The sequence below is a fragment of the Oryzias melastigma genome, linkage group LG3, assembly GCF_002922805.2.
Source record: "Oryzias melastigma strain HK-1 linkage group LG3, ASM292280v2, whole genome shotgun sequence".
NCBI classification, from domain to species: Eukaryota; Metazoa; Chordata; class Actinopteri; order Beloniformes; family Adrianichthyidae; genus Oryzias; species Oryzias melastigma.
The window spans coordinates 22,740,632-22,767,551 of NC_050514.1; the positions used below are offsets into that span (position 1 = coordinate 22,740,632).

General features: G+C 35.4%; 3 protein-coding genes across 7 annotated transcripts; 1 reads left to right on the plus strand and 2 right to left on the minus strand.

Annotated features, from left to right (window-relative positions):
• Nucleotides 1–1,828: 1,828 nt before the first annotated feature.
• cdc42se2 (CDC42 small effector 2) lies at nt 1,829–8,830 on the minus strand. Its single transcript, XM_024295356.2, has 5 exons — nt 8,694–8,830; nt 7,070–7,310; nt 4,768–4,869; nt 4,597–4,675; nt 1,829–3,420 (listed from the first exon to the last, which is right to left on the minus strand). The coding sequence occupies exons 2-4, from the start codon at nt 7,121–7,123 to the stop codon at nt 4,601–4,603; spliced, it is 231 nt and encodes a 76-aa protein (XP_024151124.1). The 5' UTR covers nt 7,124–7,310; nt 8,694–8,830; the 3' UTR covers nt 1,829–3,420; nt 4,597–4,600.
• Nucleotides 8,796–12,084, plus strand: nip7 (NIP7 nucleolar pre-rRNA processing protein). Its single transcript, XM_024295355.1, has 5 exons — nt 8,796–8,948; nt 9,043–9,129; nt 9,213–9,351; nt 10,647–10,787; nt 11,657–12,084. The coding sequence occupies exons 1-5, from the start codon at nt 8,893–8,895 to the stop codon at nt 11,774–11,776; spliced, it is 543 nt and encodes a 180-aa protein (XP_024151123.1). The 5' UTR covers nt 8,796–8,892; the 3' UTR covers nt 11,777–12,084.
• Nucleotides 12,085–13,059: 975 nt separating this feature from the next.
• On the minus strand, nt 13,060–23,481 carry terfa (telomeric repeat binding factor a). 5 transcript variants are annotated; one of them, XM_024295350.2, is made up of 15 exons: nt 23,215–23,480; nt 21,633–21,728; nt 20,233–20,363; nt 19,868–19,954; nt 19,403–19,534; nt 19,116–19,243; nt 18,427–18,915; nt 18,216–18,320; nt 16,571–16,678; nt 16,056–16,163; nt 15,713–15,817; nt 15,483–15,629; nt 14,543–14,622; nt 14,385–14,428; nt 13,060–13,499 (listed from the first exon to the last, which is right to left on the minus strand). In XM_024295350.2, exons 1-15 carry the CDS (start codon nt 23,363–23,365, stop codon nt 13,344–13,346), a joined length of 2,067 nt encoding a protein of 688 aa, XP_024151118.1. In that variant the 5' UTR covers nt 23,366–23,480; the 3' UTR covers nt 13,060–13,343. The 5 variants fall into 5 exon arrangements, with proteins under 5 accessions (XP_024151118.1, XP_024151120.1, XP_024151117.1 ...); XM_024295352.2 differs by having other exon boundaries at nt 14,594–14,622; nt 15,713–15,820; XM_024295349.2 differs by having other exon boundaries at nt 15,713–15,820; nt 23,215–23,478.
• Between the last annotated feature and the right edge of the window lie 3,439 nt (nt 23,482–26,920).

Here is a 26,920-nt window from a genome sequence, read left to right on the forward strand (position 1 = left end):
AAAAGTTGAACTTACATTGTACATTTTTTAATATTTGTGTGCATTATATTATCCGCAAATTAAAACAAATAAAACTCGAAACTTCACCTTTTTAGAGTGTTGTTCTGACCATTATAATGTTTGGCAGATTGCATGTTTACAAGTATTGTCATTATAAACAACCCCATAATTTCTATCACTTGTGACTCAAGTAATGAACAGAGTACTAATGTAAAGTTCAGTCACAAGAAAAAAAATACAAAATCAGACACATTTTAACCCTAAAGGTTATGTAGGCTAATCATTTTTTTTTATTTCAACATCTCAAACCTCTTTTAATTGGTCACTTAGCAAAAAGTAGTCTTATAAACTAGAAGTATATAACAAAAAATGAAGCAGTATACTCTAAGATTACTTTTTATTTACAGTAAATTTATAATGTTCCAATGTAGACTGAATAATATACTTCCTTCACCACAGTACATTGTCCATAGTATACTTGTACAGTATTTTGTTTTTGACTTGAGCATGTTATACTCAAGTGAACTTCCTAAAAAAAACTCAAGTGTAGTAACTTTTTAAGTCACTGTTACACTCTGAATAACTAAATGTCCAACAAGCTGTCTAAAAATAAAATATTTGCCTTTACTCATAAAGTTTATATTACTATCATTTGAAATAAAGAAGTTATTGAATATTATTTTATTATTTCTACATTTCCAGCTCCTTCGTAATACCTATATTCATCCTTTTATTCTTCCCTTCAGGTAGTGTTCTTGTTGGTGTGTTGACTGTAGCTCCGCCCCTCTACTCATAGCTGAGCAGAGACGGTGATGACATTGCACACTTTAAACCAATCAAATGTGAGCTCATGGTAGACAGTTCAGTGACATCCAATCAGAAACCAGCTCTAGTTATCAATTCATGCACATAGACCATCTAATTAGACGTCAGACCCACAAACGGTTATTGAGGCCTCTGATTGGTCAACTTATAACTCAAATAATTTGTGATAAGGGAAAAAAATCTTTAAAAAAAATTTTGGATTAGAAAGAAGATGTCATGAAGAAAACACCAGAGTGAGAATGGTTAAAAATGACTGAGAAATGACTAAAATAACAAATAACTTTGGCCTTCATGCAGCCCACTGGTACTTCCTATTTGAAACACAAAAAAAGGAGGGATTGGGTGCTCAGTCCAGTTCCTACTTATAAAGTCAATGGTCAGACATCTTGCCAATTATACGGTATTTGTAGTGTTCTATTGACCTGCCATCTCAAAACTTTTGCTTTGTTAATAAAGTTTTGGAAATAAAACCCTCAAAATATTAGCCTTCTCCACAGTTTTTGGACTGTGCAAAATATCACTGTTTTTGTGTGTGTGAAAATAAAGGAAAACAACTTTGGTCAGACAACAATGAACATTTATTAATTTTCTCTGAAAATGCAGGGAAAAAAGAACTTCCTTTCCAAAGGGAACTACAAAGAACCTGAGGGGACAAAATAACAATGTGACAACTTCGCCTTCTCTGTAAATTTATATAGAAAAGCAAAATTTGTTGAGATTTAAATACATATAAATCACGAATCCATCACTTTTATACATCAATTCTTTTTTTAAACAATCTTATCATAAAATAAGTTGTGACATTTATCCCAAAACAAAATGTTCTCGTCACATTCAAGCAGTCCGCTAGCACAGCCTGCTGGTCACACAATATACTGCAGTTCCAATATGACTTGATCCTAAAGGATTTAGCCCAAAGCTTTGTCAAAAAATACATTTACTCATACATTATGTGCATCTCTGTTCACACAGGAACGACTACAGACACTTATGAAGAAACCAATCACCGTGCCTACATGTTTATTGACCTTATCACATATAATTTCATTGAATGTGCCTGGCAACGAAGACAAAGCAGAAGAGTTAAGGCTGCAAACTTAAAGTTCATTCTTTTTGTACCATGAATACTTTTTTTATGCAGCTAATACATTCAATACATTTTTTTATTGAAATGTTAAATCACAGGATGCACATGGATGACAATCATACAAATGTGGGGATCAAAGTCTGCTGACTTTATAGTTTTGTGTCTGATTAACTTTTACTGTGGAGTCCTATTTAGACATTTTAACACAGGGTTACACATTAGATTTGTGCCAGAGAAACCAGCATATTGTCATTTAGTTACTGTATCATACAAAAACAAAATATTCCTGCAGGAAAAGGTTTTACCTTTGGAACAAATTGCAGCTTGAGAAATAGGCGTAAAATTGTGTCTGCAGCTTAACTTTAGTAACATTTACAATAAATTTTCCTTTTTAAAAAATGAAGCAGCTTAATTATAAAACTGCTGAAAATTTTTGTGCTAAACTTTAATGAACTTAGAAAAAAGGAGTTACTGAGTTTACAAAGACCTTCAAGGGGACAGAAATCACATGTGCTCAACTAGACTAAACTTGAACATTCAGAATGCAGGGTGTGCTGGTGACAGACACAGCTGGCTACAACCAACAGATAAACATAAAAGCCTGCTAACTTTGTGGAATTGAACCCACGTTTGTGCATGTGTTTACATGTGTGATCCAGCCATGTCCAAGGTTAGCTCTTGAGTGATAGGTGATGCAGAAGTTTAAATGACAGGAAAATAAAATAAGCGTTATAAAAATATGAGCCTTCTGTAAAATGCTAAAGTCAGTACTTGGAGCATCAGGATCACACATGTACAGCAAATAATCTTGAATTCAAAAAAAGCATATTGAAAAGTTCATAGTTTATTAAAACTCTATAAATTCAATCTAAATCAGTGGAAAAAAAAGAAAACATTTGAAATCAATGAAAATTCCTAAGCGTGCATGAGTGTACAATGTATGGTCCAGTGTACTTGACTCATTTCAAGTTTATTACAAAACAGCAAGATTTAATTCTGAAAGCAGCTCAGAGAAAATGAGCATTTCTCAGAATTAAACAAAGAACTTTAAATTTTTCTCTTTTTTTTTTTTTTGTTGATACCCTCACCTGTCCTTTCAGAAAGCTCTGAGATTAAAGGAGAAAACTGAATGTTGCAAAACTCCAGCGTGGCCCAGCCACCTTGAGGTCCGTTTTCAAGACAAATAATAAATACAGGCATCCAATGGGCGACAACAGCAAATATTTTTGAAAACATTTTCCTCATGCATACACACAAGCATACATCAGACAGCGATTACAAGCTTTCTAAACCCTCTAATTTACTCTTAATTATTCTTTACAGTGCAACAATATGGCAGCAAAATGGATAGCAGTGCTTTCATTAAAAAAAAAAAAAGAATGGAAAATAAAAATATATACATCAAAGAAAAGCAGTAGTTTCATCTTTTGGTCCTGTGTACATTATCGAAGGAACTGCTTTTTTTTATTTTTTTCCTTAAATCAACAACTAGTTTCCAAAATGAGGAGCTGTGGAAAAAAAGATGAAACAACCGTTAGGATTTGACGAGACAGATTGACACACATTACAAATTCCCATTATGAATATGTATATTTTCTTTTGGTCAAATATACTTTTCTGATTGAAAACTCAGCGTGATCGAACAAATACAGAGTAATAAAGAACGTAGGATGTAACGGATCACGGACGATCCGTACGGATCACTAGCCACGGTTCGGCACACCTGTACCATGGATCCCCCTCCCCTCAATTGTCCATTCAACACAATTTACTTGCCAAGTTTGTGTACGCAGTCTTTGTTTTAGCATGTGTCAAAGTTCCTGCTAGTCCAAAAGAGGGTTAACCTGAAGCTCCCGTCGCATGTGGGAGGAGCTTCCGTCATAACTTTTTTTTAATGTAATTTTGTTTTTTCAAGATGCAATTTTTCCTAATGCACCTTTGTTTATATGGACATCCTGAGTATTTGAAGTACTTAATATATGTTTTATTTAATATATGTATTGAAACGTTTCAAAAAATTAATTGATTTCTTTTTTTTTTTCTTTTACTGATCCAAAAAATGAACGAACTGTAACTCTAAAGCCGTGGTACAATCTGAACCGTGAGTTTTGTGATCCGTTACACCCTTTCAGACAGCTACGCTAAAATCTTAAGGAAGAAGTGGGTGGTTACTAACAGAGCCCATCACAACCTTTTTGAAATGAATGAATAGCCCCATAAAACCCGACCCTAAACAGAATTATTAGGACAGTTGATGCAAGTCCTGTTTCCTGTTGGAGCCACGCTAGGGCGGCCATGATTGCAATCATCTGTGTGGACACAGTATGGGTGGAGGGCGAAGGAGCTTAAACTTGTCATCATAAACTGCTCATTTTTACTGCTCCTGTTTGATTCTATCAACCGCAACGTCTGAGAGACGTAAATAATGAAAAATGTCTAAGATTACAAGTAAATAAGCATTTTTTTTTATTTTAATGAACAAGTAAAAGCAGGTTTTTCTTATCAGTCTTTATGAAAAATGCAGCAATTCTCTCCAAAACACACTAGTGGAACAAAACACACTTGTGTTATCAAACAGGTAGAAGCAAATGTGCAATAAGGTTAGTGAGTTTAAGCCTTTAGTAGTAAATAATGTGTTGCATAATAGCCTGACCTTGTTCTGGCTTTTAAAAGAAACTCCTCACCTGTTTACAACTGAGAGCCTTCGGAGCCTCCATGTGCGTAGCCTCCTTTAGATTTCATCTGAGCCTGAACTAGGTCCACCTGTGAACAAGTATGAATGGTTGTTAATTGAACTGCTGTTTAGTTTTGGGGAGTTAAAATCAAAATAATCATTAGTGGATATCAAAACGTACAGACGCCAATCCCATGTTCATGTCCCCGGAGCCTACATGTGTGGTGTGAACAAAGTTTGTGGGCTCCCCGATCATGGAGCGGTCGATCCGTCGCCGTCGCTTCTGAAAATAAAAATAAAAACAGTTCAGTAATCCTGCAATTACAACATTTGAGACTCTACAACTCCTAACAGACATTGGATACCTATTTTTCGTGCGTCATTATCTCATTTTCATTGAACAAATCAATTACCCTGTTGTGGTATAAATTACATTTCTTTAATATTCTAAGTATCTATTAAAAATATTTTCAAATCATAAAATAGTAAAACAAAAATAGCTCTAACAAATCTTCTGAAACATGTTAGTGAGACTAAAACAATAGATTTTTGTTATCTAATTGAAAAATAAGTAACAAGATTACAAAAATGTAAACTTTATTTTGCAATGCTGAAATTATCCTACAAATTTTTTTTCTTGTGTTTTGCTCAATTCTTCAAGGAGTCCCTCAAAATTCCATCCCAGAAACAAATGGCTAAAAACAGGAATGAGAGAAATGCGTTTCATCACAAAATCAAACTTGAAAGAGAGATGGTTCTGGAGATTAGAAAGAACATTCTGAGTCGGGTTTGCAAGTAAAATACAAAAGAGCTGCATTTTTTTTTTATTCCTTTTATCTTCGCTGCCTCTGTTTCAGGGAGCATGACTATTTTACCAGCAGTGTATAAAAACATGATGTCACGTTGCTTTCAGACTGGGCTAGTCCTGCATGCTCAGTTTGAATGGGTGGGGCGTGGCGAGAAAGGTTTCCTCTTTGTTTGCTTTAGCTAGCTTTCACATAAGGCCCTGTCTGGCTCTGACCCGGACAGAATGCGTGCCCGTTTTTCTCCTATTAAAATCAATGGCATTAATTGTATTTGGTTTGCAGAAATTCTGTAACCACACCAGTCATTTCCAAATAAACTATAACAATGTTTCTCAAGCAAACCAGTGTTTGTTTGTTTGGTTATGACAAAAGCTCTTCTTAGGGAATTATTTGAGTAAAAACTGCTTATTCAGCTTTAAAAAAGAAGGAAAATGCCTCTTGGTTAAATGCGGTTAAGGAAGGAGGAGCAACTGGTTTGATACTAAGCGGAGTAGTGAGACGAGCTGGATTTCTTCACTCTGTTTTTTTCCTATAGTCAGAGCCCCATGTGTGAAAGCAAACTAACCTAGCTTTAATGGTGAAACATTTTTAGCAAGCCCCGCCCATTTGAATGCAGTCTATGGGAATATCCCAACGTGAAAGCAGCCTAATCATCTGACTGTTTTATAGCAGTGAGCTGACGAAGAACACAAATACAGACGGCCGACAGAAGAAACATGTTTCCTGAAATAATAAAAGTTAAGCTAATGAAAACATACCTGAGGCTAAAATAAAGCAAAACCAAAGCTTTTCAGACTACCTTTGCTGTATATACAGAAATAGCATTGTTTAAAGACATTTTTTAAATAAAAACTAGTGATACACATTTTAATGTTTCATCCATAACAGTGGTGGGTTAGAAAAGATCTTCAGATGGGACACACCTCCCATTCAAGAGCTCTTTTTACATAACTCTTTGTTTGTTTGAAAAATAAAAGGGGTTTGAAGTGCCCTGTAAAATGGGTAACAAAAAAGAAAATTGTGAATAAGTTTTATGGTGGAACTCGTGAAACAAAAAAGCCACACAATTAGTTACGTAACTCGTACCTTTTTTTGTTTTTTCACTTTTATCCACAAAGGAAAAGGAGCACTTTTAAAGCTTGAAAACAGAAGGTTTTGTGGTCAGTTTTGCAGTTTCTGACAATTCACGTATCCATGTGTTACGTTACTTATGGTGTTTTGATACAGTTTTACTGTCAGGATGAACCACCTAAGTGGGGATCTGAAAATATGTTATTGTCAAAGTAAAATACAATCAGAAAATGTTTGATTATGTACACCATCTTTGCAGAAATGCAGCTTATTTTTATCTTTTAGTTTTGGTTCTGTTATCGTAAGCACAACCCCAACAAAGTAGCAACAGTTTCTAGTATGAAATACTTATAAGATGTTTAACAGACAACCAACTTATGAACTATGAACTAAAATAAAAGGCAGAATGTGTTGTTTAGATCTGGAGCGTTTGTAGTTTGTTTTTTTTTCATTGTAAGAAAAATAAAACTATAGAAAATGATAATGATTTAATTATACAAAGTCTGCCTAAAAACAAATGTCATACCTATCCATATATCTAAAACAAGGAACTTTCATTAAAGCTTGAGTAACACTGTTGAGGTTCCATGCAGAAGTCGTACTCACTGGTTGTGGCTGCTCTGCAATGCAGCAGCTGAAACAAACCCAGAACTCAGTCATTCTGAGGCTGACGTATAGGCCACAGCAGTTTCCTCTCTCAGTTGAGACGCCTCTTTGCGACTGTCTTCCTGTTCAGCTCTGCTCAGTGACAAACACCCGCCGGAAACGAAAGACAGATAGACCACTGTCTCCTCTGGGGGAAACCGTTGGCACAAGAAGTGTTACTCAAAAACAAGGGAGCTCACACCTGTTGACACAGACAGACATGAATGTTATTAAAAAAAACTTCACAGGCACAAACAGATGGCTGGTGGGCTCCAGTAGAACAGCCTCCTGTGTACACCATGTGGAAACACAATTTCTGTGTGCTCAGAGTACTGGCAGCAAACTACTTGACAATCTTTGCAAGATAAATCATTAGTTGGGTTTCTGTAGACGTAATGTTGAATTTTTAAAATTAAAAGGAAACTTAAATTTTAAGAAGTATGCTGAAGAAACTCAAACAATTATGCAACAGTGTGAGGCGTTGTGTGTTTTACTCCCTGAAAAGAAACTGTCCACATAATTAATCACAACACAACTCTTCCAATGTAACCTTAGAGTCAGAGGGTCAATAATGAGTACATTTCCATTCTCACAATGAATATTTCTGCATTGTAGTTTTTCTGAGGCTTTCTTTTTTCCAGTTCTAAAAATTATCTGGAGGCTTGTCTCAGTGCAAGGTCAGAAATGGGAAATCTGGGCCAATTGTGTCTGTGCCTTACATTTAAAGGTTACTGAAGTACAATGACAATATCTAATTTGAATAAAGACTTTACTTTAAATACACTGTACTGCAGATACTCAACATACTCTCTTAACCGATTGGGACCCAAAGTTTTGCAGTTTAACTTAAATTCCAATACTGAAAGACTTGATAAGGTATTGCAGCCTTGGATTTGAAAATCATCAAAGTCCCTAAATAAAAAGAAAAAAAAAAGAGGGTGGACATGAGGATCAAATGTCTGCCAGAAGCAGAGGGCTCGCTGACCAAGTGGATCTTCCCAAATTGTGTTCCTGACTCTGCAGCTGACAGCACACTTCACTGTCATCGAGCTGGCTCATTCAGCAGGAATACCCGGGTAAATGTGCTTAACGTTGATCTCATGACATCTGCAATGCCAAAAGGCCAAGTAGCACAGCATTAAACCTCGGATTAAACCAACGTAATTAGTATTTACAAACAAAACGGCATTATGTAACTTTGGATGGCTGCGGCAAAGCGCCCGCTCTTATCTCCTTTCAAAGTACGAATCGGTTCACAGCTGGGAGCAATTCATTGACAGCGAAAATTGATATTGCGCGGACTCGATGGTTTAATTTAAAATAATAAAAAAATCGGTTCATTGGATGGAGAGAATAAGAGTTGGTACCAACATAAATTGTCACAGCTAACCTGTAAGCTAACACTCCCGAGGTCTGTGGTTTTTCTCTCTGCTGACAGCTAGCCTAACAAGCTAACTGAGTCCGTTTTCGTTCAATACGAATTCAGATTTTTACACAGTTACTTCAAAACGGACATTCAAACACCAAAATGTAAACGTGAAATATTTTCCTCGGAAAAACTGTAATACCCGGTGAATAAACTTACCCGAGGGTGGCCGGGTGGCTGGAGAGAAATGACAAGTGCCTGAAATCTGAAGAATGCCAAAAAACCAGGAACTGCGATCACTGTTGACGTAGATCCACTTCCGCTTTAAATCGTGACGACTTCCGTTCTGACCCACGTTCTGTAGTTTCTTGCCAAATTTGAACGTATTCTGATTCAAATTTAGTTTTTAATTGTAATTATGAGACCTTTGACGGATGAGGAGACAAAGGCGATGTTTGAGAAGCTTTCGAAATAGTAAGTGACTGTTTGTACCTCTAAGTTTAATATTACTGTTATTTATTAGCATGCTAGCATGTGTGTCACGCATGTGTTTTTTTTTTCTTCCAAGTATCGGAGAAAACATTAAACTTCTCGTGGACCGACCCGACGGCACCTATTGTTTCAGATTACACCATGACCGGGTGTACTACATGAGGTATTTACTGAGCAATATAAGCATGTTAGCCAGCGATAATTCAGCGTTGACGTTGTTGATGCAGCATCGTTTTCTCTTCACAGTGAGAAAATTCTGAAGTTGGCCACAAACTTTTCTCGGGACAAACTAATTTCAGTGGGAACGTGCTTTGGGAAGTTCACAAAAACTCAAAAGTTTCGCCTTCACATCACTGCTTTGGATTTTTTGGCACCCTATGCTAAGGTAATATAAGCCGTTACTGCGCATGCTCAGAAGATAGATGGGATGAAAATGCTTCTCTGAAAATAGTTCTTAAGAAAATAAAACTCAGCCAAATGTCTCATTATTATTCAATTATTGGTTAACTCTTTTGTAAGCGATTATGTGCGAAATGAAAAATACAGATATCAAACCGGTATGATCAGTCTTGTTTAAGGCTTTGTGATTTACAGTCAAAACAATAACTATTTATATAAGCAGATATTACTCAGCTGTTACTATTTTTATTCAGACTTCTTGAACGAGTAAATCTGCATAAAGCACACTTCTTTTTTTAATCAATCTAAATTTATTTCTTTAACCTTTTTTGAAATTGCTTACAGTTTAAATCCTAATCTGTACCCATTTAAGTTGTTGAATTTGCTTTGTATTCGATCATTTATGGCGGAATAAGGAGCGAATACCAAGCCAAAAAGAAGAGAACAATAAGATAGAGCTTGGGGGGGTTAATGTTTTTTTTATTTACAGAAGTAGATGTATAATGACATAAATTCAAATCAGGCCCTTTAGATATTAAGTCAAATTTTCCCCACAGTATGGAAAAAAAAATGCTACACTGCGTGATTAACAATATCTCCAGTCCTTAAATGTAGGTTCAAGACCGAACCATTGAATGGAATTGTTGAATCCATACCAAAATGCTTACATTCAAAGTGTCAAACAATTGTGCTAAATTTAAGGTTTTATTTGTTTCATTTCCTTACACTAGGCTTAGAATAAGTCATCTCAAAGATGTTTCTTAATAGCTACTTATTAACAAATTTTAAATCATTTTTCTGATTTTTTTATTTTTAATTCTCAAATCAAATTTCAAACCAAAACAAAATTTTGACAAAAAAAAGAGGTTTGAACTGATTTGAAGTGAAAGTGGATCTATGTACCCCTACTAGTCATGTACTCCATGCTCTTCTACAAGAACTTCTTGCTTTCGGGAACTTTTTAAGATGAAAACAGGAACTAAAAATAACATTACCATGATTTGCTGTTGAGATCAGTGAAAATGCAAAACCCCCAAAGAGTTGAGTTCAGCAAAAGAAGCCATGGAACGTTTTCTTTGTGTAAAAGGCTGCACACAGTGTTCTGTCTGTTAAGGCATAACTTCCTTTATTTTTCCATTTCCCCCAAAATTGACATTTACCTACTTTTAAAAAAAAAATACAATTATAAGACCGTTTTGTGTATCACAAAGGAAGCTGTGATTTATTGATGTGGGGTGCATTTCTTCACTTGTGATAAACTAGAAACTGTCTTGTCTTCAGTTCAAGGTTTGGGTGAAACCAGGAGCAGAGCAGTCCTTCCTGTACGGGAACCATGTGTTAAAATCTGGGCTGGGGAGGATCACAGAGAACACCATGCAGTATCAAGGAGTTGTGGTGTACTCCATGGCGGATGTACCATTGGTAAGACTCTTTAAATGTCCTTATTTGGCTTTAAGGTCATATTTTTTTTTAGCGAATTGCATAAACTCAACTTCATTAATTCAACTTCTTTTTAAAATTTCATTTTAAATGAAAGCATTAAAATGACTCATATTTAGGAAGCTCCAAGGTATTTAATTGACTCAAAAACAGTTAGATGAAAATGTGTTTTAATCCTTAAAGGTCAGATTAGAAATTAGGAAGTTCAGAGCGGTTCTAGAACAGCAGTCTGATTAACCTATACCAGAAGAACAGGAAAGGCAGGTGCTCTTTATAAACTTGCATGGTTTTTACTGACAGACGGCATCTGGTTCAATTGTTCAAATATGAATCAACAAAGTCACATGTGATAGTAGTCACAGCAAAAGCCGGTAACATGATGTCATATCTGAGACTTCACAGATTAGATGTCTGAAAATTTCATTTCATGTCAACTAGTTGGGCGTATTAGCTTACGTTTATCATTTAACAAAAGAGCGGCAGCAGAATAGGATGATGCTGAAACTGCTCTGTGGAAAAGATACCATATGTATTTAGTGAAGCAGAGAATTGTTGATGGCTTCAAGGCAAATGGCATATATTTAGACTCTTATGTTGGGGACAACTTGAGAATTAATTAGTAATTGTGTCAAAGCCTCTGTTTTCAAGCTCAATTGGTTCGTTAAATGCATATTACATGGCCTAACTTAGTACTTTTAAACCATGAAGTCTAGTCTTAAATTGAGCTTTTATCTTATTGGGGAAAAAAAAAATCTTTTTACGTTTTTTTTCAAATTATGAAATAATCAGAATCTGTTAAAGTTTTTTGCTGTACAAATTCAGCTACAAACTTGTCTTATGTTCATTATCAGGGCTTTGGAGTTGCAGCCAAGACCACCCAAGAGTGCCGGCGAGTGGATCCCCTCTCCATCGTCGTTTTCCACCAGGCTGATGTGGGAGAGTTCATTAGGAATGAGGACACATTAACGTAAACGGAGGATTTTTCCGTCAGAGCATCAAGCTGCTTTCAGTGGTCAGACATCAGCAGCTAACATTTTACTGCGGTGGACCGAATCCAAGCATCAAAACAACACAAATCCCTTTAGGCAGTGTACGTGGCTAAAGCCCACGAATGTGGTCTGATGTCGCAGCTCGACCACAATCCTCTGTTCCTGTATTTCAGCAATCTATTGAGTGGCCTTTATAATCCTGTTTTTTAATCGTTTACAGTTAATGTGGAATATTTGTCTGCACATTCTTCTGAAATATGGATTCTAAATAAATCTTAGTTTATTTGGAATGTTGTGCATTTATGTTTTTGTGAAGATTCCTTGAAGATGTTACAAACGTCTGGCATCCTATCGCTGTTCCTAATATGACTTTAATATACAGACAAGTGCATAGAGGTGTTTATAAATCAAGACTAGATGTGTCACATTACCTGAAAAATTTGACCTGAGAGTGCTCACTAAATATGATAGATACAAATGTTAAGACAATTTTATTATTATTATTATTATTATTATTAATGCTAAAGAAGTTGAATATTGCTTAAATATGTTCAATAAATACCTGAAGATGTTTGGTAAAAGTTTTAAAGCCATTGGCCTGATCTAAATTAGTTTAAGATGTTTGCTTATAAAAAAAATATAATAAAATAGTTTAAGATGTTTGCTGAAAATCAAAAGTCCGGATGTCTTGATGCCTTACATAGCTGAAATAATACCGACATTTAGGGAAGTTTATCTCTTCCATCAGATTCTGAATTTTTAAACCTTTTCTTCTTCTGTCTCACTAGAAAATACAAAGTTTTTCTCATCAATTTTTTTTAAATTTTACATCAAATTTCTGGGTCATCGAAATGTTGAGTCTCAAAATTAAAAACACTTAAAAGATTTAAGATAGAAAATAATATTTGGGGCATAAAACTTTGCTGTTTGAATATAAGGGGTTACAAAAATTAGAAAATTCAAAGTTTTAAACAATTAGAAAAAAAAATTCAAAGGCCTAAAAAAATTATAATCTGATGGAACAGAAAAAACCTCCATATAAATTAGCCAAACAAGCTTAATGACATGACAATAGATGCTAAAATAGCAAATATACTTGGAAGAATGTAAAAATTAGGTAAAACAGTTTGTTAAAATGTCAGTGAACATCCAAAATGACCTACATGAGAGGACTTGTGCACTCTATCCAAATATATACATGAAAAAATTACTTGTAACAATACGGAACTAATGCGTAAAAAAAAAAAAAAATCAGTAAATGCACATTGATATTCAGCAGTCGGTGGATTTATTTTGAATCATTTCCTACAGATTTTCAAACAAATAGGTTCTGTTTGAATTTAATAAATACCTCTTCCTGTAATTAAAATTTCTGTTTCCACATTCACGTCTGCAGTGAAGGAATTTACTGTATTTTTCATGACATTACCAACTACTCTTTGACCAAAGGATTTCATGAGTTTTGTGGGTCAGTACAGTTCTCTCATACATATAGAAAACAAAGTCAAGATTTAAAGAAAAGAAAACAATAAAAAAAAGTATATCAGTCTTAGACCAATTTCTGATTTTTCATCGTCCTCCAGCGATCCTTCAGGTTGACATTTGTTCTTTCTTTGAAACCGTAATAACTTCTTATCTTACACCAGTTGCCCTCTCCGAATTTCTTCACCCCCTCCTTCAACATTTGTGTCTCTTCTTCGGTCCACTGCAACACAAACATAGTAGGTTTGTAATGTTAAAATAATGCATTGAAATAAGTACGACATTCTTTGAACTTTTTTAATTTATCAGCAATGACGTTTGATGGCAGGATTGAAAGAAATGAAAATACAAAAATGTTTTATTACAAGTCAAAAAAACTTTTTTTTTTCTTTTTGTCAATAAAATCATTTTAATCATTTAAGCATCGCGGAAACATTTAAGGACTCTTAGAAACTAGATTACTGTCAAATAGAGCAGACATTAAAACATGTATTGTTTAATTCTGTAAAATTCACTAAAATATTGAATTGAGAAAACCTCTTGAAGAAGAAGTGAAAGGTCTTCATTAGTCCGGTTAACTGCACTTTTACCTTTGATGGAATCAACCTACAGACATGTCATCCACTCTCATTTCTCAAGTTTAGCGAGTAAATAATTCAAACTCAAGAACAACTGACCTTAGGGTCAAAATTAAGGTTTACTTAAAACTGTTTTTAGATTTTAAACCAAACCAGTTGACTTTTAGACAAAAAAAGTGACTGCTGGTAACATTAAAAAGCGTAATTCAAGACACTGATGATCTTGAACAAAACCCCAAAATTAAATATTCTGACACTTATTCATAATTCTGAGAATATGGTTACCATATCATTCTTCATAAACAAATTCAAATATTTTGAAGCAATTCTACCTAAAAAGGTAAAGTATAGATGCAAGGTTGCCATGGTAACCACTTCTGCTAGAAAGATTAGGCTATTGCATCTTAAGTGAAAGCAAATGCTACTAGAACTAAAACTCTTCAAAGCCATTATCCTAACTTGTGATGTAAAAATTATTTTTAATGTAGTTTATTAAAATACATTATGGAAAAGAAAAAAAATCAAGTTACCCTCCTCTTAAGGCCCGAGTTTGACCTGAAGCTTTCATTGCATCCTGGTTGATAAAAAAAGAGAAATGCAAGTAAAAATTGTGAGCCTTTTTTTTTTTTTTTTTAAAGAAGAATGTTCGTATTTGAAAGATCATATAAAGAAAAAAAAAGCAACTAACTTGTCTCCTTTTGAAGGAAATCTACCTCATCGCTGGTCCATGTGACCTTACCTTCCTTTGCTGTTTTGTACAGGGATTTCCTGAAATCATAGAAAGTCGTACATTGGTTTGGATCAGAATTATGTTTACAGCTAAAAAAAAGAGGAGTAAATGGAAAACATAACAACTTCAAGGTTGTTCATGAAGAAACTTCAAACTTTTGTATTAACTAATGTAAAAGAATAAATCAGAGCCTGGACAGTGTGGACACGATGACCTTTGACCTCATTGGCTTACATACAAAAATTAAACTTGCAAAGCATTTAGGTAAAGGACATTTAACAGTTATTTCACTTAGTGATTAATCAACAAGGAGACATAAAGCTGCCACAGGGTGAACAGCAACATTTTATTACCCACATTAAACCAATATATTCTTTAGAATTTAAGAATAAATCTATTAAAAATATACTATTTTCTTCAGAAAAATCTGTTCTCTCCCATTACAAAAAGGAAAATCCCTATACTCATCAAAACCCAAATTTTCCAGTAGTAAAGTGTTATCATTGACTGTAAAAGAGAATCGGATCAAGGGAAGGGTAACCCTTTTTCCATGATACAGACACCGCCATGTTGGAGCCAGATGATGGTTCTTATACGCAGAAGTGACTGAACAAGCAAAGAACAAACCCCTGAGAACCTGGTAAGAGGAAAACATTTAGGAAGTGTCTTGAAGTTGCTTTGTAAGTCATTAGATTTACAAAGCAACTTGGATGAAGGGTGACATATTTCAATAAAGAAAATTTTACGTCCAGATGCCATGACGCAACTTCAAGAAGTGACCTGGATAAATATGAACAACATCCACACGCTCTAAATGAGTTTTAAGAAACCCCAAACTCCCTAAAAAACAAACAAGCAAATACAAAACAGTGTGGTTTGGGTGTTATTGTTTACCCACCATTTAGTACTAGAGGAAGCCTGTTCTGGGGTGGAACTCATTTGAGGGACAGACTGCTGAGGGGATGTAGTGGGGGGGCTTTCCAAAGAAGACTCTGTGACGGAGGTTTCCCCCACAATTTCAGGGGTTATGTTATGGTCAGTTTTGCTGCACAAAAAAGGAGGAAAATATTATATTAATCCAGAGAAATCAAATGAAATATTTAAAAAAATATGAAAAAGGACATTTACCTTTTCTTCTCTGAAGGAGCAGTCGAAGGTTGTTTTTCTGGTCTCTTTACTGGTGTGATGCAGTCCTCCTGAAGGGCGGATGGGTTCTGCTTTGGTGTCCCTGAGCTTCTGGGATGAAAATGAAGGTGATCATTTTTCTGATTAATGAGAGTTCTGTTTAAACTAGCAGGTTTGTTTTATGCATTTAAAATCTAACTATTTCAAATAAATACATGGCATTACAGTGTTTATTTAGTGATAAAAATCAGTAAACATATAGGGGCAAATTTTATTAAGCAATTTGTGGTGTAGATGAGTATTTAAAAAATAAAAAAACTGGTCAACATTATTATAAACTGTTTACCTTTTCTTCCCTGAGGAACTGGTAGAGCGTTGTTTTACTGGTCTCTTTTCCGGTGTGATGTAATCATCCTGAAGGCCGGATGCACCCTGCTCTGATGTCTCTGAGTTTCTGGGATGAAAATGAAGGTGAACATTCTTATTATGAATGAGAGTTCTGTTTAAATTGGCAGGTTTGTTTTATGCATTTAAAATCTAACTATTTCAAATAAATACATGGCATTACAGTGTTTATTTACTGATAAAAATCAGCAAACATATAAAGGTGAATTTTATTTAGCAGTTTGTGGTGTAGATGAGTATGAAAAAAAAAAAAAAAAAAAAAGTCAACGTTATTATAAACTGGGCCCCCGGCATCGGTGGCCACGTCCCCTGGGTGCTGGGTTCCTGGGCCTAGCAGTCTCTCTCCAGGCAGGGAGAGGGATCCCTGAGCCCTCTGATGAGACCATGAGCTGGAGATCATATGCCCAGAACTCCCGGGTGGTGGTAGTATCTTGTATATATGAAAATGGCATTTACCTTTTCTTCCTTGAGGAACTGGTAGAGCGTCGTTTTACTGGTCTCTTTTCCGGTGTGATGTAATCATCCTGAAGGCCGGATGCACCCTGCTCTGATGTCTCTGAGTTTCTGGGATGAAAATGAAGGTGAGAGTTCTGTTTAAACTAGCAGGTTTATTTCATGCATTTAAAATGCAACTATTTCAAATAAATGCATGACATTAAAGTTTTATATTTTCATTTGTTTATCTCCTGATAAAATCAGTAAATATCTTATGTAAGAGCCATTTTGGCATATTTCTGTTTGTTTTCTGTTTATTATATAATAATCTAATTTTGTGGTGTGTACATTGGTTTAATTGGTAGAATATGATTTGGAGGTGTGTCTGTTAGGACGTCACGTGACTGGCGGACAAAATGTTAAATGGTGCAGGTGCTGTAATCAAAAACACTTGTACCTGGGAGCAACACGGTCTTTTGACCGACCCACTCAGAAATATCTTCCTATTTTCCTTTATGATAAAACAAATACAAATAAATCAAGTCACATGAAACACTGAGGGACAGAGTGGTTGTTGCGGGCCGTGTATGAAGGAACCCTAAAGAGGGCAGGTGTGTGAAGGAGTTCGTCCATGTGGAGAAAGTGCACTCACATTTTAAAATATACAAAGAAATGCAAATTTTATTGAGCAGTTTATGGTTAAGATAAGCAAAAAAAAAAAAGAAAAAAAAAGTTAAATTTTTTTATTATTATTTTTTTTCCATAGGAGTTATTTAAAGACAAATAAGAGTGTTCAAATAACAATTTCAAAACTAGAAAAATTGCATTACCTCCGATAATGCATGTGTGAATGCATTTTTGCTTAATGCGGTTGTTGTAAATCGCGCAAATTGCTTAAATTTGTGTAACTTGTGTAATTGTAATAATGTGTAGTAAAAGCGTGAATTTCCTAAACATGCTGGATGTTTAAAATTGCTTAAAATGCTGAATTTGCTTAAAATTTGCACAAATTTGTGTAAAATTGTGTAAAGTTGTGTTAAATTGTGTAATTTTGTGTAACTTGCATGAATTTTAACAATGCTGGAAGTACAATCATGAATTTCTGGACATGCTGAATGTTTTAAATTGCTTAAATTGCATAAAGTGTGTAATTTGCAGGAATTTGTAAAAAAATCCTATTAGTTATAATGGGGCTGAAAAAACGCACAAATTGTGTAACTACACAAAAACTGTAAATTGCACAACTACTAAAAATACAAGCAGTAATGTCCCGAACGAGCCGGACGTTTTGATACCAAGATTGTGTAAATCGCATAAAGTGTGCTTGAGTTTTTACGTGCCGAAAAACGTACGGAAGAAAACGGAAATGAAGAAACTCAATAGTGTGAATGCATTGAATGCATTCACACAATAAAACATTCTTTATTGCTTAGTCCTTCACTGCATCTAAAAAATAAACATAAGGTTAACGTACAGAATATTTTTTTATTTGGAATTCTCATAACTAAATGTGTTGTGTGTTTTTGTAGTTATAGGATCAACATGTTTACCTACATTGGAACCTTTACAATAACAGGTTTTTAAGCAGTTCAATAGCTTACTTGCTTTTTGAGAAAAAAATGATTTAGTCTATTCAGGCAGATGTTAGATAACCTTTCAGACTAACCTGGAATTTGATTGGTTAGGATGACTCGGAGGAGTCTCCTCTCGCATTTCTTTCTTATTCAAGTTATCTTCACTGTCGGAGGACTCAACCACACGGGCTGCAGCTCTGTGTGGAAAACAGAAAAGCCCCTAATGACCACAAAACTAGAAGATGCACATCCCCGAGACTTTAGAGTACGAACTGTGGAAATACATTTTCTTTTGCAGCTCACCTTCCAGCAGTTTTCTTGCTTCGTCGGGGGCGCTTCGGTGTGAGGATGACAGTTTCGTCGTCAGAAACAGGGCACTGCTGCTCTTTTTCACGGCACTCATCTTGCGTCTTTGGTGGATTCTTTGTCCCCGCTTCAGTTTCAAGCTCTTCCAGCGCAGTTGAGTACTGCGAGCTAAACTGACTGTCGGGCTCAGTCACCAACCGCGCCACGGTGTAGTGCTGCTTCGACAGCAGCCTGGCTTGAACTTGAGGGCCTCCGTTTGTTTGTGGAGGCTGCTCTGCTGGAGATGCTTCCATAGGACTGCATACTTTTCTCTGACACAGATCGTTCTGTTCAGTCTCAGAATCTGATGGAAGTTCAAGATGAAGGTCGCCTACGTCCTGGATCTCTGTCTCCACTTCTTGCTCCAATTGGACAAACGTTTTTTCATCTTCTGCAAGAGCCTTGTAAGCTGCTTCTAATCTGGATCTTTGGATGATTGGGGGTTTACTACAAAAACAGGATATGAAGACAGTTATAGAGAGAGATATCTAAACTGCTCCTGTATTGATGTTCCTTCTACAGAATAATGAGTCATTGCCATGTTTGATATGTAGATTCAAGAGTAATAGAACTCATCTAAAAAGAGATCAAAGACTTCAAGGTTTTAGCAGCTTTCAAATTTCCTGATGAAGGAACTGAGGGCGTACCATGGCTTTAAAGGGACGGGATCCCTTTGTGGGTTCAGGGGTGGAATGATCTCTTCCTCCTCATCATTTTCATCTGCTCCATCACTTCCTTCCACCTCAAATCTCATAGCGATAAGCTTTTGTGCAGCCTGGTACACACACAAAAACACACAGTGTTGCTTTAATTATTAAAAAAAATACAGACTTTTGTTTGGAAGTGACTAACTGTCTAATCTCATCATCCTCCAGAGATCAACTGAGTTCAACATTTTAAAGATCTCTCAATAATCCCTGCTTTTTATGCATACCCTGAAGGAAAAGGGAACGTCAAAGTAGCAAAGCCGTTGGACAAAGGCCAGCATTTCTTGCCTGAACAACTGGAAGCAAAAATTCTTGCTGGTTTTATTCTTCCGGCTGATGAGACCCAATAAAATATTTCTCTACAGAAACAAAAAAATAATGTTAGATGTACAACATGCAAGTATCCGTTAAAAAAAGAAAAATAGCACAACTTAAATGTAATGAAAACAAAACAAAAGAAAAAAAATTGTATTTCATACCACTAAGTCTTAATAAAGCATTTAAAATAAAGCACATTTATATCTGCCACATAAGTCTATACAGATCTATATTGGTGATAATTAATGTATAGGGTGTAAACGGTCTCTTAAACCTTTTTTTTTCTTCTCTTCTTTTTGTTCCTAAACTAAATTTAAACCCCCAAAAACAAAACGCTTCACTTGAAAATGCAAAAGTAACATTTACTGACTCACCACTCGATCCGCTGGCTCCATAAGGTGCTTGTTGAGCATCTCTGTTGCTTTGTCAAATTTGCCATTTTTTATAAAAGTTGCTACAATCTACAAAAAAAAAAAAATTTTTTCTTTGTAAACCCAAATGCCTTCTCCTATATAAAGCAGTAAAGCAAAAGCATAGAAATCTCTAAATTTATGAACAAAACTGTCAAAACTACCACAGACCTGAGCAAACCAAGACACACTTAGCATAAAGTAGAGCACAGTAGAATCTATTTCTGTTCATCAACCAAACTTGGTGAATATTAACCTCAAAAGTCTCTTTTGCTAAATCAAATGAGATTGTGAACATAAGACTTGATAAGAAAATGTAAATGACTTACCATGACTTTAAGAGAGTGAAAAGCGTATTCACAATCTTGCTGCGGAATTACAAAATCTTCCGTCATGCTCTCAAGTATCAATAGAGCGGATTCCAATGGGGATACTGGCATATCCGGATCATAGCCTAAGTCTATGCACAAGAACAAAGCAGAATTTAATATATTTATAAAGAACAATAAAGTGTTTATTTACATTCTTACTTGAAATAGTGAAAATTTCTTTTTTTTTTTACAAGGAATGACTACTGAACTTTTGCTTACAGCTGGGCAAAAAAGAATGAACCGATTCTGAGAGTTCTCCAAAAATTTGTCGTTTATCATAGATGCACTTTAACTGTGAGACACCAAGTATATGCAAAATATTTCAGGAAATCAAACTATGATTTTTAAAGAATTTATTTGTATAATGATGCAGAAAATAAGTTAATGCTAATACTAACAGTTCACCTCAATGCTTTGTAATGTAACCGTGGTTGTCAATGACAGAAGTCAAACATTTCCTGTTAGCTTTATCAGGTTTGCTAACACTATAGCTTCTATTTTGGCCCATTCTTGCATGCAGATCTTCTCAACAGCTGTGATATTTCGTGGGAAATGCAGCCTGAGTTGAGACCCAGAGACTGACTAGGGCACTCCAGAACCTTTCCATCCTTTTAATGTCACTTTCATTGCCCAAGTAGAGTGTTCGGGGTCGTCTTTATGCAGCTGCGTTTCATCCTCAGCACCAATCATAGACCGTATATATTATCACTGGAAGAAGCGTGTGTGACATCAGAATTTATCAATCAGTGGGCCCCACATGCTTTTACTGAAGCATCTGATTTGTCAATTTATAACTTAAATAACTTGTGATGAAATAAAAATATCATGGAAAAAATAGGATTAGGAAGAAGATGCTAAGAAAAATATATTATAGCAAGAATGGTTATTCTGACTAAAAGACTGAGTAATAACTGTCTGTTTTTCAAAAGAAGTATATGTGACTTTGGCTTCTTGAAGACAGCAGGTACTTCTTATTTGGAGCTGTCTAGTGATTCTACAGTCTATGGCGCCAGTATAAAATGAGATTTTTTTTCCTCAAAATCCCAGCATTGTGTGAAGGGAGATCCTCTGTGATCTTGTTTCTTTTTCTATTTTCTTTATCTCTGTTCGTCTTCTTCAGCTGTGTCCTTTGACACCAGGTATCTGGTCTGTATACAATGTGATTTCCGAGATTTTTTTTCTGTCTCTCACAGCTGAAGTGTACCTGAATAAAACCTCTCTGCTCGTTTTAAGAGGACCAACTTACAGAATTGTTGACTGTCTAATTGCATAAAAGTAACATGAACAGAAACAGGCAATCTGCTGACATTTACTAAATTGTAACAAATATGTTTTATATATGTCTTTGTGGTTTTTACCAAGTTTTTCCCCATCGTTTATCCGTGCCAGGAATTGTAGAATTCTTATCTTCAATGGCATGTCACTGGTGGCCTCTACAGGGCGATTCATGACAGCTGAAAAATAAACAAACAAAAAATAAGCCATTGACTTAAATTTGTTTATTTTACTTTAATTAATAAATCATTTAAAAGTTTGATATCATGATTTAAAGACTTTGCCTTAATGCATAGTAAACTTATCCTCAAAGGCTGAACTGACAAATCCAAGCTGAACTTTTTTTCACATATATTTGCATTTAAAAAGATTTTCAGGACACATTTGACTAAAGCAAATGATACTGTGTGTAATATCTGTCCATACATCCGTTTGTTTGGTTGGTTTTTACATATTTTGTGTTTGTTGTTATGTGAAAATGTTAGTGTACATATTTGTTTGTGTGAATGTGTTTTAAAACAGAAAAACAAAGAGATTTTAGGAATCCAGTAAAGAAGGCTAACTTTTTTTTCCTTTTGTCTCTGTTGTACCAAATAGAAGAGATAGAGTACACTAGCGTTACTATTTTGAATTATTTTGGTTTTGAAACTTTATTTAGCCTGTTCAGTCTAAATTACCATGTAATCTATTTTTGTCACCTATTCAAAATAAACATTTCCCCCAAAATAACTTATCTCAAAGCCTCAATTGGGTGTCGGCAAAGTTAAATGGGAAAAGAGCCATTTGGTCCAGATTTTTACAGATAAAAAACAAAACCTGGAAATTTCCACCTCACTGTTTAGAAAAATACACTTCAGTTATGTGACCAGTAAGCAATTTGTTTTAAATAGAGCTTTTAAACATGTACAATAAATGATACAAGTGTTATAGTTTCTTTTTATAACGCTAAGTTATTTTAGTTTTGACAGAAGCACAAGGAAGTTATTTTTAAAATAAAAAAAAAACAAATACAATTCTCCAGCTGCAGCAGATTCACTTAAACTAAAAGTCATTTTATGATTCTTGTGCACCTTTCCCATTTTCTCCTTTTATAACTGAATATAAACACAACAAAATTTTTTTCAACATCTATACAAGAAATGATATAGTTTAAAAACATTGCCTCTGAAGAGTAAATAGAGACTATTGTGCAGCAGAAGATAAGACTACAATATGATTTTTAAATTTATTCTAACAATAAACCAACAATTTGAACGCAAATTAAACCTTTTCTCATTATTTTGTTCAGTTGTCTAACATGATGAAAATCTAAACATAAATGACAAAAATTAATAAATTCAAAACAAATTTGCCAAAAATATGAAACTTTTTTTTTATTATTTAAATTGTTAGCATTTTTCTTTAAAGCCAAAATGAAGGGAAAATAAATAGTATCAGGTTTGCAAACTTTCCCTAAATAAACGTGGAGTCATAAACCATGCTGTGGTTAGTGATAAAGTTGCTTAATACTCTGATATAAGATGTTTTAAGGTTTTACAGCAAAATTAAAATTATTAAAATTATGTAGTGGAATTATATAACCTGACAGATTCTAAATTCATAAAAAAAGTTATCTGTGGTTACTCTATTACCTGCATTAGGTAACAATCGAATATAATCACTTACCACTTAGCACGTCCCTGACTTCATTAAAGTCCTTAAATTGCTGTTTTTTGAATAATTCCAGCGCCAGAGATAAATTATAATCGACAATCCATCTGTTGACAACCCGTTCGACACTAGCAATATCGCTACTTGCACACTGTTTTGCCGCCATATTGATACAGCTTTTCTTCTTCTTGGCGCTTTTCAACAACAAAGCAGAGCCGTACTTGTTCGTCTGTCTTTGTTCACAGCTGGTAAACTGAGTTTGCGCACGTTAGCGCCCCCCTTCGAAGCAGAGCGGAATTGGTCATTTTAAGGTGATCTGTTTGTTGAGGTTTGAAGGGTTACCATCAATAAACCGTTTTTTACATTTATATTAGAAATAAAAACATGAATAAAACAAAACACGTTTATTTGGTAAACAAACTTTCTTTTCAACTTTTTCTTATTTTATTCTACCAATAGGAAGATGATACAATCCACTTTTTTTATAAAATAATGGCAGCACAGAAACATACTATTCAAGATCAAATTTAATATCAAACCACAGCTTTGCATCAGCAACACAAGAGTCTTGAGACATTCATTCTATCAGTCAGTTTCCATATATAAGTTAAATACAGTGTAATAGGGAAATGTTATAAATACCCTTACCAAAAATAAGTATACTCAACTATAAATTTTACAACTAAATTTAAGATACTACACTTTATTTTTTTTAAGTATTTAAGATACACTTTACAAGTTCATGTTTATAAGTCCAAAGTTTATCTTAAGTAGTTTACATTAAGTGCCTACATGTGACAAAATAAAATACCTCTTAATTTTCAGTACACAACACAAACCATCAAACTATGTGTTGATTGTTAAACATGATTATTTCTTTGATTTTGATATCAAAGGAGAGAAAGAGGCACTTTATTTCTGTAAGACAAGATTATTTACACACATTTAAGGTTGACAGCCATTTGCTAACGAAGCTTTGAAGAGATGTTTTACATGCTACGTACAATAAGTATTGTGTCCTTTGAAACATAATAGGTTACTTAAAGTTCATGTGCTTCACACAAAAGATCTTACAGCCTTCTGTTGTAAATTCCTAAAGATTTCTTGTAGATTTCCTTGTGCCAAAAGAGAATTGCTTTGATGGTGTCAGACAAACCAGAATGGAAGATGCATGATGATGCTGCAAATTTCCCCAAAACAATCCTGGATAGTCGCTGACTTTTCTTCACCTCAGTGGAAGCTCTAAGCAGCATTGCACGCTCCTGGACACCGCAGTGGTCTGCTGTCAGAGGTGGTGTAATGATGCTTTTCAGCACCTGGGTCAAGAGTCCAGAAGTGGCGACCGCTTCTCTAGCCAACAACCAGTGAGGTAGAGTAGTCACCGCAGGATGTCCTGACATCCATGCAGAGGCAGCAGATGGTCAGGAAGGCGACCAGACACGAACAGGTAACCAGCTTAGATCCAAACACGATTAAAAAAGAAAAAAAAAATCAGCCTCAGTTAATACAAAAGCAAAGCAGTGCAAGACAAAGCCAAGCAAAGCAAAACAGGAGACTTGCTGTCCGACCCTGTGGAGGACAGGCAGGGGTTCAGAGCAGCATCATTAGCTTTGAGAAGCACAGGGTGAAGGGCCAAACATACCATCTGTGACTCCTAACCTATTGCATGCTCTTTGGGATTCAGTGTTCAAGGAACCCTTGTGCTATAGCTTCATGTGCCCAACTGCATGGGCCAAGAACCTGAGGCACAGTGAGGCAGACAATACCACTCTGCCTGCATCTGTGCCAAACTGTTGGCAATCAGGACAATTGCCACCACCTGTATAGCAGGTGCACCCAAATCATCCTGCTACACGTACATTACCAGATGGCTAACGTTCAAGAAAACTGGTTTCACAAATAGTTTTAAAACCAAAATCATTTGCCTTGAAATTTCATGTCTCCTTGATCGGTGTTCCATACGTTTCTCAACCAACCTTTCATGTTAGCTTTTTATTGGTTAAACACTTAATCCAGGTAAATAGCAAAAGGGGTAAGAACTCTGGAAAAGTTCACCCTTTAGAAATTGAGGAGGACAACCTTTGTGGATTTCATTGCATTAATCTCTTCTGTACTTTAAATGATACTAGAAAGTGTTCAGTCTAAATAATTAAAATTCCCATACAATTAAAATAGATTTATTTGAATTACAAAGCAAAAGACAGATCACCAAAAGTGAGCTTTTGGAAATTGAGTGGCGGCGTCGGACACAGTCTGGTTGCTGGCGGCGTCGGACACAGTCTGGTTGCTGGCGGCGTCGGACACAGTCTGGTTGCTGGCGGCGTCGGACACAGTCTGGTTGCTGGCGGCGTCGGACACAGTCTGGTTGCTGGCGGCATCTTTTATGGTAATGAATTTGGCTTCCACCTCATTTGTTTCCAGTAGTACTGGGAAAAAAGTTAAATACAAATTAGTTTAATGCAATCTGAGTAAAGTCAATTTAAATTCACTTCCATGTCATGTCTGTGAGAAATTAAGACACATTTATCATTCATGAATTTCCTCTTTTAGAGCAAACTTACCCTCTTTAAGATGATCCAACCTGGAACCGAGTGACTGTGATAGACCAAATTCTCTTCTCAATGCAAAGCCTATTGATGGAGAGGAAACGAAGAGGATCAAGTTTTATGTTTGCATTGATCTATTTATAAAAAAAAAAAAAGAAAAAAAAATATTCCTAACCATTTTCTCTTCCCAGTAGTTCATAATTCTGGTCCTCTCCTTCAATTGGTAGACTCAAACCTTTAAAGAAACAGTTTCCATAAATAATGGAGTGGAAGTTTAAATTTGCATTAAATACACTTCAGATGAAAGAAAAATCCATACCTTTACTAAGGCAAACAGCCAGAACAAAAAGTGCTGCAAATGACTCAGCTCCCATCTTGCCAGACACCACATGAGGAGCCAATGCACAAGAGGAGCTTTAAAAATGTTCCGCCTGCAGGTCACGCAGCTGATGCTCATTACATCTAATTGTCTTTCTCCTCAGTTGATCTGTGATTGACACAAGTGACAAAACTTTAAAGTTTCAAAATTGTCCTCCTAGTTCACAAAATGGATTCGGTTTCATGTGAAGATGAAAATCTTGGTCAAACTATTGTACCTAAACTCAAATTCATAATTAAGCAAAAAAGACACAAAACAACTCTTCCTCAAAACTTTGTCAGAAGATCATTTTGTCATCAGACATGCTCAAATAAAAAAAAGAATATCTAGAAATAGGAAAAATAACACCTTATTAGTCATTATTTTAACAATCGATTGTGGCAGCTTTAATATTAAAAACATTTTTTTTAATTGGGTAACTGAGGATTTTACCAGCCAAAGCGGATTATGTATAAAGTTTTTTTTTTTTCTTTTATTTCCACCATGTTGGGTTCCATGATGAGGCAGTGAGGTGGGGTCGCCTGAGGAGGGTCTCCCCCGGTCAGTAATTCGTTGTAGAGAGGGAACTTGTACTTTAAGGGTATTTTTAAATCTGTGCGACCAACATATAAAATCCAGCCTTGGACAAACTTATGCGGGCAATGCAGTAAAGTGCATCTTGGTTTCAGGAATCACATGTGGCCAACATTAATTTCCATCAGTTTTTCTGCTGGTGGTATGTAATAAGAACAAATAACGTGGGCCTTCATTCACAGATCAATATGCAAGTTCTGGTGCATGTCCTGGCCGGGACACC

What these genes read in the sequence shown, in the direction of transcription:
- cdc42se2 (XM_024295356.2), bottom strand. Translation starts at nt 7,123, where the DNA reads ATGACTGAGTTCTGGGTTTGTTTCAGCTGCTGCATTGCAGAGCAGCCA. An exon ending in TTGCAGAGCAGCCACAACCA is followed by an intron (nt 4,870 to 7,069) that starts GTGAGTACGACT and finishes TTTTATTTTCAG; the next exon opens with AAGCGACGGCGACGGATCGA. An exon ending in TGAACATGGGATTGGCGTCT is followed by an intron (nt 4,676 to 4,767) that starts GTACGTTTTGAT and finishes ACTTGTTCACAG; the next exon opens with GTGGACCTAGTTCAGGCTCA.
- nip7 (XM_024295355.1), top strand. Translation starts at nt 8,893, where the DNA reads ATGAGACCTTTGACGGATGAGGAGACAAAGGCGATGTTTGAGAAGCTT. An exon ending in GACCGGGTGTACTACATGAG is followed by an intron (nt 9,130 to 9,212) that starts GTATTTACTGAG and finishes TTCTCTTCACAG; the next exon opens with TGAGAAAATTCTGAAGTTGG. An exon ending in TTTTGGCACCCTATGCTAAG is followed by an intron (nt 9,352 to 10,646) that starts GTAATATAAGCC and finishes TCTTGTCTTCAG; the next exon opens with TTCAAGGTTTGGGTGAAACC.
- terfa (XM_024295349.2), bottom strand. Translation starts at nt 23,365, where the DNA reads ATGGCGGCAAAACAGTGTGCAAGTAGCGATATTGCTAGTGTCGAACGG. An exon ending in AAACGATGGGGAAAAACTTG is followed by an intron (nt 20,364 to 21,632) that starts GTAAAAACCACA and finishes TCTTGTGCATAG; the next exon opens with ACTTAGGCTATGATCCGGAT. An exon ending in AGCAAGAAAACTGCTGGAAG is followed by an intron (nt 18,321 to 18,426) that starts GTGAGCTGCAAA and finishes TTTTCCACACAG; the next exon opens with AGCTGCAGCCCGTGTGGTTG.